General features: G+C 38.9%; 1 protein-coding gene across 1 annotated transcript; it reads left to right on the forward strand.

The window, feature by feature from the left end:
• The first annotated feature begins 10,130 nt into the window (after positions 1-10,130).
• Positions 10,131-12,739, forward strand: LOC103070121 (protocadherin alpha-1). Its single transcript, XM_007472065.1, is given in 9 exon segments — positions 10,131-10,529; positions 10,531-10,978; positions 10,981-11,040; positions 11,043-11,217; positions 11,219-11,354; positions 11,581-11,665; positions 11,668-12,007; positions 12,009-12,660; positions 12,662-12,739. Coding segments are annotated over 9 exon segments (2,373 nt in total).
• Positions 12,740-18,882: the final 6,143 nt, after the last annotated feature.

Genomic DNA, 18,882 nt, shown 5'->3' on the forward strand with positions numbered 1-18,882 from the left:
TGTTCATAGTATAAACTTAGCATTCTTCTTATTTCTATAAGGTCAGTAGTAGTGTTCCTTCTCTCATTTCCAATTTTAGTTATTTGATTCTTTTCTCTCTCTTTCTTTCTTTTTGTCAGTCTAGTGAAAGGTTTGTCAATTTTAATGATCTTTTTAAAGAACTGTCCTTTTGTTTTATTGATATTTATTGCATTCTTTTTCTGTACTCTAGTTCATCAGTATCTTTTGTAAGCATTATTATTTACTTCCTTCTGATTGATTAAGGTTTAGTTTGCTCTTCTTTTTTTTTTCCTTCAGTGTCTTAAGGTGGAAGTTTAGTTTATTAATTTAAGATCATTCTTCTCTTTGAACTTACAGTTGTAAATTTCCCTCTAAGCACTTGTCTCCCATTAAGTTTTGGTATGTTGTGCTATATTTTCATTTACCTCAAACTATTTTTTTATTTTTCTTGATGTTTCTTCTTTTCCCAAGTGGTTAGTTAGTAATGTATTGTTAATTTTTACATATTTTTTGCATTTCCTAAACTTCTTTCTGTTATTAATTTCTAATTTCCATTAAAGGGGAACATCCTTTAGTGAGTTAAATCTTTTTTAAATTTATTGAGGTTTGCTTTATGTCTCAACCTGGAGAGTGTTCCATGTGTACTTGAGAAGAGTGTATATTTTGCTGCTGTTGATGGAGTTCTCTGTAAAAGTCTGTTAGGTCTAGTTTGTATAGACTGTTGTTCAAGTCTTCTGTTTCCTTGTTGATTTTATGCATGGTTGTTTCATATAGGATTGATAGTGGAGTATTGAAGTTTCTGACTATTGTGGAATTGTTTATTTCTGCAGTCATTTCTATCAGTCTTTGCTTTATGTGTTTAGGCGTTCTGTTGTTAGGTGGGTATATGTTTATAATTTTTATAATTTAAAGATGCATTGACCCTTTTATCAACATAAAGTTACTCTTTTTTCTCTAGTATCATTTTTAGTTTAAAGTCTGTTTTGTCTGATATAAGTATAGCTACTCTAGCTTTTGTATGGTTACTGTTTGCTGTGTGGGTGTGTACGCATAATTTCCAATCCTTTATTTTCAGTCTTGTATTGAATCTTGATTCAATTTTTGAATCTAAATTATGTCTTCTGTAGACAGCACAGAATACGATTATGTTTTTAATCCATTATGCCAATATCTGCCTTTTGAATGGAGAATTTAATCCATGTACCTTTAGAATAATAGTATACTCATAAAGAAGAATTTATTTCTGCCATTTTTCTGTTTGTTTTATGTATGCTTTATAGCTCTTTTTGGTCCCTCATTTACTCCATTACCACCTTCTTTTGTGTTTAGTTGATTTTTTGTAATCACATGTATTGATTCCCTTTTCATTTCCTTTTGTGTTTTTCTATAGATATTATTTTTGTGATTACCATGGGGATTACGTATACATCCTAAAGTTATAACAATCTCATCGAATTGATACCACCTTAACTTCAGTCACATACAAGAACTCTATTCCTATGCAGCTTCATCTCCCCATCTTTATGTTTGACATCACACATTACATTTTTATACATTGTGTGTCCAATAGCAGATTTAAATTATTTTTATGCATTTGTCTTTTAAATTATGTAGAAAACAAAAAGCAGACTTACTAATCAAAATTACAATAATATTGGCTTTTATATATGCCCATGTATTTACATTGCTGGAGATCTTTATATTATCATTCAAATTTAAGTTACTATCTAGCATCCTTTGATTTGAACCCAAAGGACTCTCTTTAGCATTTCCTTAAGGCAGGTCTAGTGGTAATGAACTCCCTTGCTTTTGTTTATTTTGGAATGTCACTTTTGAAGGACATTTTTGCCAGATATGAAATTCTTGATTGACAAATTTTTCTTTCAGAATTGTAAATATCATTCTACTGCCTTGTGGCTTCCAAGTTTTCTGATAAAAAGCCAGTTGATAATTTTATTGAGCATCATTTGTACATGCCAAGTAATTTCTTTTTTGCTGCTTTCAAGATTCTCCCGTTGTCTTCTGACAGTTTGGTTATAATGTGTCTTAGTGTCCGTTTCTTTATATTTATTCTACTTGGAGTTCCTTGAATTTCTTGGATTTGTAGATACACGTCTCTCATCAAATTTGGGAAGTTTTTGACTACTATTTTGTCAAATAATCTTTATACCCATTTCTCCTTCTCTTCTCATTTTTGGACTCCAATAATACATATATTCTTATTCTTGATGGTGTCTCATAAGTCCCTTAGGCTCCCTTTACTTTTCTTCAATCTTTTTTCTTTCTGTTACTCAAACATTTCCATTGTCCTATATCTTCAAGTGTGCTGATTCTTTATTCTGCCTACTCATATCTGCTGTTGAACCCCTCTGGTGAATTTTTCACTTCAGTTACTGTATTTTTCAGCTTTTTTCCCCCTATTCTCTCATCGAAGAGTATCTTGTTTTGTTTTGTTTTCAGTGTTTTGAATATTATAATGTTGCTATCAATATTTGTCTAGAGGTTTTTGTGTGAACATAAGTTTTCACTTCTCTGGGATAAATGCCCAGGAGTGCAATTTTAAGTCTATTTTTTTCCAAAAGAATTGGCCAATCTGTTTTCCAGAATGTCTGTCATATTCTGTATTCTCATCAGCCACATATGAATGATCCAGTTTTCCTGCATTCTTGCTAACATTTGATGTCAGAAATTTATATTTTAGCCATTCTGGTAGATGTGTAATGATATCTCATTATAGTTTTAATTTGCATTTCCCCAAATGCTACTGGTGTTAAAAATATTTTCATATGTTTCTTTGCCATTTGTATTTCTTCTTTGGTCAAAATTTTTTTTCAGTTAGATTAAATTTATTTAAAATATAGGTAATCTAACAATAAAGTACAATAAACTGATTTTGGCCTCTAGTTTTCTTCTCTGCCCAAAGTCCTACAACAATGTCCATAGAGATGAACTTTCCAGTGCTCCAGATCCCTGGATCCTTACCCTTTCATCAACAATGTTGAATTCAGTCACCCCCTCCCCTGGTCACATCTTAGATAGTCATCACCAAAAACTGCATTGTCTCTAAAATCTTGAGTTTAAACACCCTACTCTCTGTCCTCCACCCTTGTTCTACCTACATCGTTAAATCACAAACCCCTACATCCCCAAATTCTTCAGCTCTTAGGAGGTTGCCAAATTACTGGCCCTGTAACTTTCTGACTGCTTATTTCTTCCTCCCTTCACTGTCTAACCTGAAGTCCATAACTTCTCATTGTAATCATTCCCTTGCAAGTACCGCTAGCTCCCTTGTTCTCTCCTATTCTTTCTCCAGGGAAAGATCTCCCTCCAAAGCTTTATTTGGCCAGTAGCTTATGATCCTCTAGGACTTTGCCTGAGTATAAGTTCTTCTGGTGGCCTTTCTTGATCACCCTATGCAGAGTGCAGTCTGCTATCTCTACCTCAATTCCTTTTCCTTGCTTCTTTTATAGCACTCATGGCAACTTATAAACATTTTATTTGATATGTAATTTTTTCTCCCTGTCTCTTGCACTAGTACATAAGTTCTATCAGGACAGGGACCCTGACTATCTTGTTCTCCCTACATTCCCAGTACCTACCGTAATTCCTTGCACATATTAGAAACTCAATAAGCAATAGTTGTACAAAGGAATGATTATCAAATTTTCTAAGCCTATTAACAATGTACATTATTTCCAAGTGTCTGTCTGTGGAATGATTATAAAATTTGATAACATATAAGGACATAAATATACCTTAATTAAATCAGTAATAGTGTTAATTATACAACCCACATTCTTTCACCACAATGTAATAAAATCAAATATATAATAATTGACTCTAACCCACTGGAAATCTAAAAAACTCTATTTTCAGTAACTCTTGGGAAAAAAAAAAGAGAAAATGAAAGATTACAATTAAATTACAAACATTTTAGAAATTAAAGAACATTATATACCAAAATCAAATGCATGGATCCAAAACTATCTTCAGAAAAATGTATAGTCTTAAATGCTTTGGTATTAAGCAAGAAAAATAATAAATTAACTATGTATTCATGGGGGAAAAGCTGAGAAAAAAAGCATTGAAATGAACAAACATAAATGAGAGTTAAATTAATCAAGGTAACCATAATAGAGATAAAAGGGGAAAAAAATTATTTGAACATATCAATAAAATAGATTAACTTTTGTCAAGTGCACTGAAGGTAAAGGAGATAAAGCATAAACAAGTAGACATAAAATTGGGCACAAATGCACAGGGAGAAAATTAATTTAAGAGTCTTCTTGTAGCTAAACCTTCTTTTTGTTGCTTTCTCTAGATCTTTGCCTAGGAGCCAAGCTTGGCTGGAGAGAGCTGCACAAGAGTCCACCCAATGGTTTTTCATAAAGGCAAAGGTTGAACTTTAAAAGGACCTCCCCAGTGCCCCCCAAAATGGGGTAAGTTTCTCTGTCCTGCCCTCAATGACAAGGTTTTTACACTTTCCCTTTGGGCCTCCCCAACTTCCTGCCAGCTTCCTTACAGCAGTAGCCTGACCTTTACCTTCTCAGAAAAACTTGCAGCCACATTACCCTTTAACACGAAATAAAATGAAAAAATATAATAAGGAAAAAATAACCAAAATTGACTCTAACTCCACAAGATCTTTGTCTGTGTCATTCACTCACACATCTCAAGCACCTAAGACAGGGCTTGGCTCAAAGCTATTGCTTTGATCTGGAGGTAAATTCATTTGAGGAGCAAGGTAAATTCATTTGAGGAGCAAGTGGATACCAGGTATGCACGTCCACACCCATTTGAACTCATTCTCTCTGCACCCTCTTCTGATTCAGTGAAAGCAGTGATCCCTCTTCACAACCAAGACCAAGCCTTCCCCCCATGCTTGAACGCCTGCCCCTCCCAGCTTCTCAGGGGTCTTACATTATCAGTTATCCTGTTTCTCTTATTCATAGTCTAAACCACACTCTTTCCAACAGCTTTTAAACATGCTTGAGAGTCTGTTCCACTGAAAACATAACTCTCCTTCAACCAACATCTCCCCTCCAGCTTGTGTCTCCCTCCCTCCTGTGTGCTTCCTAGAATTCTTTTTTTAAACATATTTATTGGAGTATAATTGCTTTACAATGGTGTGTTAGTTTCTGCTTTATAACAAAGTGAATCAGCTATACATATACATATATCCCCATATCTCCTCCCTCTTGTGTCTCCCTCCCACCCCTCTAGGTGATCACAAAGCACCGAGCTGATCTCCATGTGCTATGTGGTTGCTTCCCACTAGCTACCTATTTTACATTTGGTAGTGTATACATGTTCATGCCACTCTCTCACTTCGTCCCAGCTTACCCTTCTCCCTCCTCGTGTCCTCAAGTCCATTCTTTATGTCTGCATCTTTATTCCTGTCCTGCCCCTAGGTTCTTCAGAACTTTTTTTTTTTTTAGATTCCATATATACATGTTAGCATATGGTATTTGTTTTTCCCTTTCTGACTTACTTCACTCTGTATGACAGACTCTAGGTCCATCTACCTCACTACAAATAACTCAATTTCATTTCCTTTTATGGCTGAGTAATATTCCATTGTATATATGTGCCACATCTTCTTTATCCATTCATCTGTCAATGGACATTTAGGTTGTTTCCATGTCCTGGCTATTGTAAACAGAGCCGCAATGAACATTGTGGTACTTGAATCTTTTTGAATTATGGTTTTCTCAGGGTATATGCCCAGTAGTAGGATTGCTGGGTTGTAAGGTAGTTCTATTTTTAGTTTTTTAAGGAACCTCCACACTGTTCTCCATAGTGGCTGTATCAATTTACATTTCCACCAACAGTGCAAGAGGGTTCCTTTTTCTCCACACCCTCTCCAGCAGGAGAAATGTTTCTTCATGTCTTTTGCCCATGTTCTAATTGGGCTGTTTGATTTTTTGCTATTGAGTTTTGATTATCCATTATAGATTCTAGATACAAGTTCTTTGTCAGTTATGTGCTTGCAGACAATTTCTCCAAAATTTTAGCTTTTATTCTCATACTCTAAATATTTCACAGAGTAAAAGTTCTTAAATTTTGATGACTTCCAATTTATCACTTTTTTTTCTTTTACAGACTGTGCTTTTGGTGTCAAGTCTAAGAACTCTTTGCTTACCCTTAGATCCTAAAGATTTTCTCCTATATTTTTTTCTAAAAGTTTTAGAGTTTTATGTTTTAGGTTCATGATCCATTTTGAATTGATTTTAGTATAAGATATGAGACTTAGGCGGGGTTTTTTTGTTTGTTTGTTTTCCTAACAAAGTCCAATTGCTCTAACACTACTTGCTGGAAAAGCTATCTTTCCTGTATTTAATTGCTTTTGCAACTCTGTCAAGATTCAGTTAGTTCAGCACATTAGCATGTGTCTATTTTTGGATTATTTATTTTGTTCCCTTGATCTACCTGTCTATTTATCTACTAATAACACAGTCTTGATTTCTGTAGCTGTATAATAAATAATAGGATACACTGATTCATTCTACTTTTTTATTGTTTTTAAAAATTGCTTCAAGTATTATAGTTCCTTTGTTATTCCATGTAATCTTGTCTATATCTATAGAAAATCTTGTTAAGATTTTGGTAGGAATTGTGTTAAATCTATATGTTAATTCAGGGAAAATTGACATCTCTCCATGAAGTGTCGAGTTATCCAATTCATGAACACAGTAGGTCTCTCCACTTAAGATATTCTTCAATTTCTTTCATTAGTGTTTTGTAGTTTTCAGAATACAGAATACACTTACACCTAAGTATCTTTTTTGAGCTAATGTAAATGGTATTGTATTTTAAATTTAATTTTGGTATGTATATTTTCATTGTTACTATATGGAAATACATTCTTTTTTTTTTTTGCAGTACATGGGCCTCTCACTGTTGCGGCCTCTCCCATTGCGGAGCACGCGCTCCGGACACGCAGGCTCAGTGGCCATGGCTCACGGGCCCAGCCACTCCACGGCATGTGGGATCTTCCAGGACCGGGGCACGAACCCGTGTCCCCTGCATTGGCAGGCGGACTCTCAACCACTGCGCCACCAGGGAAGCCCAATACATTCATTTTTGTATGTTTATCTTGTTTTCTGTGACATTGCTGAATTCACTTTTCTAGGAGGTTTTTTTCTAGGAGGTTTTTTACTGCCCCTGTAAATAGGGACAGTTTTCTTTCTTTCTCATCTATATGCCTCTTATTTCCTTGTCTTGGTTTATGGCACAGAGTAGAACTTCCTTCACTATGCTAAAACAAATAAGAGTAGTGAGACCAGATATCTTTGCCTTGTTCCCAATCTGAGGTTGAAGACATTCAGTCCTTCACAATTAAGTATAATGTTATTTATATGTTTGTCATGGATTCTCATTATCAAGTTGAGAAAGTTCTTATGGGTTTTGAGGAGAAGTGAGATGTAATTTTTATCTTTGTTTCTCTATAGGTAAAGTGTATTTTCCCTCTGGCTTCTTTCAGGATTTTTTTTTCAATTAAACTTTTTTTTTTTTTTTTTTTTTTTTCCTTGCATTATGCGGGCCTCTCACTGTTGTGGCCTCTCCCATTTGCGGAGCACAGGCTCCAGACGCGCAGGCTCAGTGGCCATGGCTCACGGGCCCAGCCGCTCCGCGGCATGTGGGATCTTCCCGAAACGGGGCACGAACCCGCGTCTCCTGCATCGGCAGGCGGACTCTCAAGCACTGCGCCACCAGGGAAGCCCTCAATTAAACTTTTTATTTTGAGATAATTGTACATTCAAATTCAGTTGTAAGAAATAATACCTTTCACCCAGTCTCCCCTGATGGTAACATAAAGCTGTAGTAAAATAACAGGATTTTTATTTAATCTTTGATTTTCTATAGTTTGAAACTGATATGCCAGGTGCAGACTTTTTGGTGTTTATTCTGCTTGGTGTTATCTGAGCTTCCTGGATCTGTGATTTGATGTCTGAAATTAATTTGGAGGAAATTCTCGGTCATTATTATTTCAAATATTTCTTCTTTTCCTTTCTCTCTTTCTTCTGGTATTCCCACTATGAGTATGTTATACACCCCCGCCCTTTTTTTAATGCTATATCTTTTTTAAAGTTGTCCCACAGTCCTTGGATTTTCTGTTCTATTTTTTCAATTTTTGTTCTCTTTGCTTTTTGGTTTTTGAGGAATCTATTGATATATCATCTAGCTCAGAGATTCTTTCCTCATCCATGTCCAATCTACTACTGAGCCCATCAAAGTCATCTTTCATTTCTGTTACATTTTCTTTTAAATGGGTTTTTTTTTTTCAAAAATGGGGTCTAATATTTCTTTTTTTTTTTAACATCTTTATTGGAGTATAATTGCTTTACCACGGTGTGTTAGTTTCTGCTTTATAACAAAGTGAATCAGTTATACATATACATATGTTCCCATATCTCTTCCCTCTTGCGTCTCCCTCCCTCCCACTCTTTTTGGTTCTTTCTTAGGATTTCCATCTCTGTTTACATTGACCATCTCTTCTTTTATTACATGCTTTCTACTTTATCCATTGGAGCCATTAGCACATTAATCATAGCTGATTTAAATTACCAGTCTGATAATTCCAAAATCCCTGTCAAATCTGGTTCTGATATTTGCTCTGCTCTTCAAATTGTGGAGTTCCCCCCGCCCCTTTTGCTATGCCTCATAATTTTTGTTGATAGCTGGACATGATATACCAGGCAGAAGGAACTGCTATAAAAAGCCTAGTAATAATGAGATGTTGAGGTGTGGGAAGAGGGGAAGCATTCTATAGTCCTATGGTTAGGTCTCAGTCTTTTACTGATATTACACTTCTGAACTATGAACTTCACAAGTGTTTCTCATTCCCCTCCACCCCATGTCAGACAGAATGGCTAGAATGCCCTGGAATTTGGTATTTTTCTTCTCCCTCACAGAAATCTAGAGTCTGCTGGAATTGGCTCTGATAATAAGCCAACAATTAGTCTTCCATTAATTCGCTTCCCTGAGGGAAGGCCTTGTTAAGAAGAACAGAATACATTTCAAAATGGTTCATTTCCACCTCCCACTGCCAGAAGCATGAGGGGGATTTTTCTCTGATATTTACTGTGGGAATCTGGTCAAGCTCCTGGAGGTAAATTTCAAAATATTTTGAGCCGCCCTCATGACTGCTTCCCCCCCATCTACATTGAGCCTCCAGCAATTTGTCTATTGCAGTTCAGATATTCCTGCTCCAGCTCTGGTTTCCACAGTGGCTTCTGCTCTTGGGTCTCTGTGCCAGTAAGTAATCTGTGACTTTCTGTATTTCCCTGTCGCTTTAATTTTGGGGGTAGTGGTTTGCCCTGTGTCCTCCCCTCTCTTACACAGCCAAGAAGAGTTGTTGATTTTTTTCAGTCTGCTCAGCTTTTTATTTGTTGGAGTGGTGATTTCAAATCCCCTTACATTCAGAACTAGAAACTGGAAGTCCTTGACAGTGTCTTTTGATAGAAAAAATTTTCACCTTTTATGAAGTCTAATTTGTCTGTTTTTAAAATTTTGTTGCCTGTACCATATCCAAGGAATCATCACCAAACCCAATGTCATGAAGCTTTTTCCCTATCTTCTTCTAAGAATTTTACAGTTTTAGGTCTTACATTTAGGTCATGGATCTATTTGAGTTAATGTTTGTATGTGGTGTTAAGTAAGGGTATAACTTCATTCTTTTGCATGTGGATTTCCTGTTTTCCCAGCACCATTTGTTGAAAAGACTGTCTTTCCTCCCATTGAATAGTCTTAGCACTTTTGTTGAAAATTGTCTGACCATATATGTAAGGATTTATTTCTGGGCTCTCTGTTCTATTCCATTGGTCTATATGTCTGTCTTTATGACAATACCACACTGTTTTGATTACTGTAGCTTTGTAGCAAGTTTTGAAATCAGGAAGTATGAGTCCTCCAACTTTGTTCTTCTCTTTCAGGATTCTTTTGGCATTTAGGGTCACTTGAGATTCCATATACTGATTACCAAAAACTAAAGAAGGAAGCCCCATTTTGTCACTGCTGGAGAGAAGACAAAAATGGTAAGGAGATAAATTATTTCAAATATGAAGGGGAAAAAAAGGCAATATTTTAAAGTAAAGTGAGAACGGTAGGAAAGGAGTAGTGCTTTTGTGATGCTGTTTCCAAGGAGAGGTGGCCAGGGAGGCCGGTGCCTGCTGCTCTCGATTCTGCTCTTCACAGCCTGGGGGGCTGGCAATGGCCAGATCCACAACTCGGTCCCTGAAGAGGCCAAATATGGCACCTTCGTGGGCCGCATCGCTCAGGACCTGGGGCTGGAGCTGGCCGAGTTGGTGCCATACCTGTTCTGGGTGGCGTCCAAAAGCCACGGGGACTTTCTGGAGGTAAATCTGCAGAACGGCATTTTGTTTGTGAATTCTTGGATTGACCTGGAGGAGCTATGCGAACAGAACACGAAATATAGTATTCACCTGGAGGTGCTTGTGGACAGGCCGCTGCAGGTGTTGCATGTGGAAGTGGAGGTGAAGGATGTTAATGATAATCCACAGGTCTTTAGTTAGAGTGAGAGAACAAAGGTTATTTATTCCTGAATCTAGGCTGCTGGATTCACGTTTCCTGATAGAGGGCGCTGCTGATGCAGACATTGGTACCAACGCTTTTCTAACATACACTCTCAGCTCCAGTGATTATTTCTCTTTGGATGTACAGGCAAGTGATGAACTGAGTAAGTCACTTTCGCCTGAATTGAAGAAGTCTGTGGGTAGAGAAGATACACCAGAACTTCATTTATTATTGACAGCCACTGATGGGGGCAAACCAGAACTAGAAGGTATAGTTCAGCTGCTGATCATGGTGCTCAACGTTAATGATAACGCCCCATGGTTTGCCCAGGCCGTGTACAGAGTACACTTATTAGATACGACTAATGTTCCAGCAACTGGAACATTAATGACCACATTAAACGCCTCTAACGCTGACAAAAGTGTAAATGGCGAAATTGTCTTTCTTTTGGCAATGATGTTTCTCTTAACATAAACAAACAACAAAAACAAAAATTAAAAATTGATTCAGCTCAGGGGAAATTAGGCTAATTGGTAGACTGGATTATGAAGAAACGAAGTCCTACGAAATTCAGGTAAAAACACTTGATAAAGGAGGTCCTCCAATGTCAAATCACTGCAAGGTTTTAGTGAAAGTGTTGGATGTAAATGATAATGCTCCGGAACTGGTGGTCACATCCATGTTTGCCTGTAAGAGAGGAGTCTCCACTCAGCACCGTCATCGCCTTCATCTCCTTGTCTGACTGTGACTCTGTTGTCAATGGGTAGGTGACCTGCACCCTGACGCCTCATGTCCCCTTCAAGCTGCTGTCCACCTTCAAGAATTACTATTCGGGGCTTCCCTGGTGGCGCAGTGGTTGAGAGTCCGCCTCCTGATGCAGGGGACACGGGTTCATGCCCCTATCCGGGAGATCCAACATGCCGCGGAGCGGCTGGTCCCGTGAGCCATGGCCGCTGAGCCTGCGCGTCCGGAGCCTGTGCTCCGCAACGGGAGAGGCTACAACAGTGAGAGGCCCGCGTAACGCAGAAAAAAAAAAAAAAAAAAAAGAATTACTATTCGCTGGTGCTGGACAGCGCCCTGGATCGCGAGAGCCTGGCGAACTATGAGGTGGTGGTGACCGCGAGGGACGGAGCTCGCCTTCCCTGTCGGTCACAGCCAGCGTGTCCGTGGAAGCGGACGACGTGAACGACAACGCGCCCGTGTTCGCGCAGCCTGAGTACACGGTGTTGGTGAAGGAGAACAACCCGCCCGGCTGCCACATTTTCACGGTGTCGGCTTGGGACGCGGACGCGCAGGAGAACGCGCTGGTGTCCTACTCGCTGGTGGAGCGGCGGGTGGGCGAGCGAGCGCTGTCGAGCTACGTGTCGGTGCACGCGGAGAGCGGCAAGGTGTACGCGCTGCAGCCGCTGGACCACGAGGAGCTGGAGCTGCTGCAGTTCCAGGTGAGCGCGCGCGACGCGGGTGTGCCGCCTCTTCGTGCTGGATGAGAACGACAACGCGCCCGCGCTGCTGCTGCCTGGGCTGGGCGGCGGGGCGGGCGCGCTGAGCCAGCTGGTGGCTCGGTCGGTGGGCGCGGGCCACGTGGTGGCGAAGGTGCGCGCGGTGGACGGGGACTCGGGCTACAACGCGTGGCTGTCGTACGAGCTGCAGCCGGCGGTGGGTGGCGCGCGCAGCCCGTTCCGCGTGGGGCTGTACACGGGCGAGATCAGCACGACGCGCGACCTGGACGAGGCGGACGCGCCGCGCCAGCGCCTGCTGGTGCTGGTGAAGGACCACGGCGAGCCGGCGCTGACGGCCACGGCCACCGTGCTGCTGTCGCTGGAGGACAGCGGCCAGGCGCCCAAGGCCTCTTCGCGGGCGTCGACGGGCGCCGCTGGCGCGGAGGCCGCTCTGGTGGATGTGAACGTGTACCTGATCATCGCCATCTGCGCGGTGTCCAGCCTGTTGGTGCTCACGCTGCTGCTGTACACGGCGCTGCGGTGCTCGGCGCCGCCCAGCGAGGGCGCGTGCGGGCCCGGGAAGCCCACGCTGGTGTGCTCCAGCGCGGTGGGGAGCTGGTCTTACTCGCAGCAGAGGCGGCAAAGGGTGTTTTCTGGAGAGGGGCCGCCCAAGACCAACCTCATGGGCCTTCAGCCCCGGTCTTTGTCCAGGTCTGAGCACGTCGGGAAGAAATGAACATCCAGAAACAAATTCGATAATGTAAGTTAACTTCCAAGCTTTGGCTTTAGTTTTTTTTTTTAATTTTTACTTATCTAACCATCTTTTCAGATGTCACTTTAAAAGATATATTCCAAGTGTTCACTAAAATCTCAACAAATCTTACCATTTATTGTAGATATTTATTCTATTACTTATAGCTGCATCTTGAATAGAACTTGGAATCAAACAACAAAAAAACTAATGTAGGAACAAATTGCCATATTCCTTGGATCAAATAGTAGGATACTTTTGAAAGAATACTGAAATATTAAGCAGTCTTGATCATATTTAACACAGAATCTTAACGTAGTCAAATACATTGTCATTTTCAAGTTTATTTGTAGCTTGGAATGAAATGTCAAGCCCTGGACAAAAAATTATAGGCAGATTTACAGAAACTATCTGCCTTCCCTTAAGGTTTTACGTTTCAAAGTGGGCGATTTAAAAAATTGTTTTAAATAAAAGTAATTTAAAAGATATTTGTAGGGCTCCCCTGGTGGCGCAGTGATTGGGAGTCCACCTGCCGATGCAGGGGACACGGGTTCATGCCCCGGACCGGGAAGATCCCACATGCCACGGAGCGGCTGGGTCCGTGAGCCATGGCCGCTGAGCCTGGGCGTCCGGAGCCTGTGCTCCGCAACGGAAGAGGCCACAACAGTGAGAGGCCCGCGTACCGCAAAAAAAAAAAAAAGATATTTGTAGGGTGACATTTTAATTTTTATGTTAAAATATACAACTATTTTTTCGTTGCTTTTATGATCAGTATCCTGATGCCAACGACTTTGAGTTCTCCTGGTTCTAGAAAGCTTAGCATGGAATGAATATTTTAGTATAGGATCTGGCTAGGAAACACTTAGCACCTTCCATTTACTCACAAATGTTCTAAGACACTTTATTTATTTATTTTTAAATTTATTTATTTAATTTATTTATTTTTGGCTGCGTTGGGTCTTCGTTGCTGCACGCGGGCTTTCTCTAGTTGAGGCGAGCGGGGATTACTCTTGGTTGTGGTGCGCGGGCTTCTCATTGCGGTGGCTTCTCGTTGCAGAGCACGGGCTATAGGCATGCGGGCTTCAGTAGTTGTGGCACGTGGGCTCAGTAGTTGTGGCTTGCGGGCTGTAGAGTGTGGGCTCAGTAGTTGCGGCGAATGGGTTTAGTTGCTCCGTGGCATGTGGTATCTTCCTGGACCAGGGCTCAAACCCGTGTCCCCTGCGTTTGCAGGCGGATTCTTAAGCACTGCACCACCAGGGAAGCCCTAAGACACTTTATTTTTACTTCTCTCAACCTTTCCAATAACTTTGTGAAGTGCATACTTTAGTCTCACTTTGTGGATAAAAGTGCTGAGGCTCAGAAAATCTAAGTTCAGTATTTTTTACTAAGTTTTCTCCAGATTTCCCAAGGATATCCAGAACTTGCTTGTTCTAACTTCATTGCCTTTTATAAAAGATTTAAGGTAGCTTACAGTGGAAGATATTTACAAGAGCAATTTAAAAAATTCTGTTTAAAAGCCAAAGTAAAAGATCAAGAGAAGAGTGGGAACAATTTATCAATCATAGACTGAGTGCAAATCCTAATACTCACCTTCCTGGAAGTAAGTACAGAAATATAAAAAAGAAGAATAAAAGGAAATTCTCTGTACCAACTCTTCAAGAGAGAAAAAACTCTTCTCTTCCTGCTGTAAATTCAGAGTTGATTACTGGTCATTATGTAAGGGTTTAGCAATATCCTGAACAGTATGTTTGACAGCAGTTTTGCAAAACCAGCTGAAACATATTTGTTATAAATATTATTATATATGCTAGTCATTAAGTCAAGAGCATAATATTAAATTTTATTTCCTATGTTTAATTCTGAAACTACACAAGTATTAAATGAACACATTTTTGTTTGCAAACATTTAAATAAACATGCAGAAAAAGTCCCTTGAAAGTCCCCTTGTGAAAGCATTCTATAAGAAATTAGTATAATTTATTAGTTAAGTTTCTAGATATTTGAATTGGTATAGTGCTGTTGCTTAGAGTGTTTCAAGAAACAGGCAGTGAATATGTTTCTGTAACTTTTCAAATATTAATTATCATACCCAGGCTTTTGGCAAACATCAGCAAATAATAATAATAATAATTTTAGATTTCACATTGCCAAGAAAAGTTTCCAGCTCCTTTCAATATGAGATAAACTTTGCAAGATTATAAAACTGGGCAAGATAAATTAAGGAGTCACAAAAATAATTTCTGTTCCCTAATTCACATGTCCCTATGTCCAGGCTTAGAAGTTTCTCTAGGGACACTGAATATATTTACTGATGGATCAGTACACAAGCACACATGGAGAGCCTACTACAAACTAAGTCCTGCTGTAGAAACTAGGGACCTAGCAAGAGTGAAACAAGATAGGAGAGGTCCTTGGCTTCAAGGGGACCACATTGTAACCTGTTTAAAATAACAATTGTGTTATGAAAATACTTACATTGGTATAATATTGCCTTTTCAGTTTTCTTTGTCTAAACAAGGTGTCTATAAAGGAGGATCTCATTCTATTCATGACTTTTTAAAAATAGGCGGTATAATGCTGACTGTTATTAGCGAGTTTTCTGGAAAAAAGCAGATGTGGGCTTTCCTTCTTTATGTGATTTGTGCTCAGAAAATTATATGTAATTCTCATTGCCTCAGCTAATGAAAATATAATCAATTAGATGGAAAATTCTCTGGAAAGGGGAACTAAAATGATCAAAAAATTAGGAGGGATAGAGGAAACTACGTTTTAAGGCCAAACTGAAAAATCATGAACAGTATGGAGAATGTAAACATATATTTCTTTTATCAAGCCAAAAAAACTTGAGTTAGAGGTTGACATTTGAAGCTAGAATGGCACAACTTGTTTCTTCAAGAATTTATATAGGTTGAAAAATCAATTATCTAACAGTACTTCACTGAGAGGTTAATAATAAGATTTCTAATGGAATTGGACATCACTTGATAAATACCAATAGCCCTTTAAATTTGGCCTGAAGAGATTCAGGCATGCCTTCACACAGCTACACTGGGATCACTGTCAAAAAAAATTTTTAGATGATGCATTATGGATCTAAGAACAGACAAACATTTCTTTCTGTATTATTATTATTGTTGTAAAGGTTAAAATTTTCTGGGTTATTTGAGGTATTAACTTGGAGGTGAATCTCAAATTTTAGTTAATGACTACTAAACCAAAAAAGGGGGTTTAAGGTTACAAAGTTTGAAAAGTGATTTTTTAGGGCTTCCTTCGTGGCGCAGTGGTTGAGAGTCTGCCTGCCGTTGCAGGGGACACGGGTTCGTGCTCTGGTCTGGGAAGATCCCACATGCCGCGGAGTGGCTGGGCCCGTGAGCCATGACCGCTGAGCCTGCGCTTCCGGAGCCTGTGCTCTCCAATGGGAGAGGCCGCAACAGTGAGAGGCCCGCGTACCGCAAAAAAAAAAAAAAAAAAAAAAAAAGTGATTTTTTTAAATGAAAAGGTACTTCTAGGATGGAGGAAAAGATGATTGTGGAGTGGTGTTGTTACTTAATATTTATTTTTATATAAATATGAATGGATTTCCCATTGGTAGTTAATATTCTTGTGCCATTCAGAATCTTTGTGCCAACTTTAAATAGTTTTGTCTTCCTTTACTAGATTTCTTCCAGGAAATGTATTTCTTCCTCTTTTCTTCTTTATAAAGACAACCTAGTTGCCATATTTTTCTACTTTTCCACCATTCTTTGCTATCATTAATATGTATTCGTTGAACAATTTAGTAGTAATAAAAACTTAGACTAATATAAATTTATGGATAATTTATTTTTTGGTATTTATTTCATGGTATGTTTACAATTCAAACTAGTCATTCATTTAGAAAATTTATTGACTTTAAAATTGTCAAATCCTCAAAAGGTGAAGTTATATTTGCTGAAATCTTATTACCAGGTTATAATCATTGTTATGCAATTGGATTAGTTTTGGTTAATATTAATTATATATTAAAGTTGGCAGCTTCACACCTTTGCTGTCCATCTGAAAAACTAGGCAAAATCATCATGCTGTTAATACTGAAAATAACAATGTTATTTTCATTTTTCTATGAAGGCTCCGTAAAACATCCCAATGGAAACAAAAACTATGATTGCTTTCAGTAAAATATTAGTAAAACATATATTATTATCTTTTGATTATTCAATTTCAGTAATGAATTTCAGTTGCATGACTATGATTTTAGGAGTTGCAATTTTATTATCAAATTACCTTGGTATGATGATACTAATCTAATTTCATTTGTAGGGGAATATTACATTTACATTGCCTAAAGTACAAGAAAGAACACCTGAGAAGACTATTTCTTGATATGTTCCTTCTTTTTCAGAAAACTTCCTTTCTAAGATTAGAACTGTAATTTTATTTTCTAGTATAACAATAAGTGATTAGAGAAGTTAGGTATCACTTCAAGTATCTTTGAGACTTGTGGTCACTCAAGCATACAAATAGATGAGAATGAGAAATATTTGTTTATTTTGGTAGCCACTATTAATATTTCTGTTCTCCCCTTTCTGGGAACACTGGAGGATTTCACTTCCCTGCTACCCTGAGCTGTGATTTTCTTTGATCAATGAAATGTGCATGATGTATATCACTTCCAAGCAGAAGTAGATAATTGCCAGTGCAAGACTGTCTTCTGCTGTCTTTTCCCGTTGCAGCATTTATGGAAGTACAGGTTGATGTTGAGAGGCCATAAGATCAAAGCATTCTGGGATGCTGAGCCAGCATGTAGAGAAAAGCTGTCCTAGGCAGTCTTCCATAACCACAGAGGACTTTGCAGAAGTCAGAAATAAAATTGTGTTTACTTTAGAGGTAAAATGGAAATAGTCAATATACAGCAACATGGTTATTGGGTTCCATTGCCATTAAGCTAATTTGAATAGAATACATTTTAAGAGGAGAGCATTACAACAGGTAACACAACTGATAGGAGAACATTATTATTCACCCTTGCACTAAGGTATCTGACCATTAAGTAGATGAGGTAACTTGGATTCCATGGAAAAAATTATTGTGTAGTGATTTATTTTTATATAAAAAGCAGGAGAAGAAAAATAATAAATGGAATTTAAAATGTTTTTGGCACCTCTTCTTCTTTTTTTGATTTTCTTATCTAGCATCCATTTCCCCTTCTTGTTTTTTTCCTTCTGGGGCTTTGTTGTAGTTTTGTGAAAGACCTGAATGAGGATTTTTCAAGAATAAATGCTCAGACACATAAATCTTAAGGAATTGACAGTTTGCTTTGATAAGGGCAAAGCATATAATTGTAGCAATGGATAGTATATTAGTTTTGTAGTGCTGCTGCAACAAGTTACCACAAACTTGGGGGCTTGAAACAACAGAAATTTTTTCTTTCACAGTTCTAGAGGCCAAAAGTTCAACAAGGTGTTGGCAGGGTGACGTTCCTTCGAAGACTCTAGGGGAGACTTCTTCCTTGCCTCTTCCAGTTTCTGGTGGCTCCTGTCATTCCTTGACTTGTGGCAGCATACCTCCAATTTCTGCCTCAGTCTTCACATTTCCTTCTTTCGTGTGTCTCTGTGCATCTTCTCTTTTCCTGTCTCTTATAAGGACACCTGTCATTGGATTTGTGGCCCACCCAAATCTAGTATAATGCAAGGGTTAGGGTTACCTTATTTATATCTGTAAAGATCTCTATTCCAAATAAAAACACATTTTTAAGGTTCTGAGTGGATATATCTTTTGGGGGCTACTATTCCAACCACTACAGATACAAGCTTGGTGGTATTTGTTGAGCATGGCTTCTCATGGATTTCTGGCAATGGTACTCTATCTCTCTGAGGGAAGAGAGAGAGGCATTCTAGGTCCTCAGAAACCCTGAATAACAGCAGAATGTACTTCATACCTTTAGACATGTCATTCTCAAAATCTAGCAAAATTACTTTATAGGATTGCAAAAATTCCCTTAAGCGAGCCGTGTTTCCTAGAGCTAATATCTGGATTCTAAGCATAATTCCTTAATATGTCTACAGTAGCCAGAGTGGCCACTGATTATAAAAAAAACTACGGGGTGGGGCTTCCCTGGTGGCTCAGTGGTTGAGGGTCCGCCTGCCGATGCAGGGGACGCGGGTTCGTGCCCCGGTC

The sequence above is a fragment of the Lipotes vexillifer genome, unplaced genomic scaffold, assembly GCF_000442215.2.
Source record: "Lipotes vexillifer unplaced genomic scaffold, Lipotes_vexillifer_v1.1 scaffold217, whole genome shotgun sequence".
Lineage (NCBI taxonomy): Eukaryota > Metazoa > Chordata > Mammalia > Artiodactyla > Lipotidae > Lipotes > Lipotes vexillifer.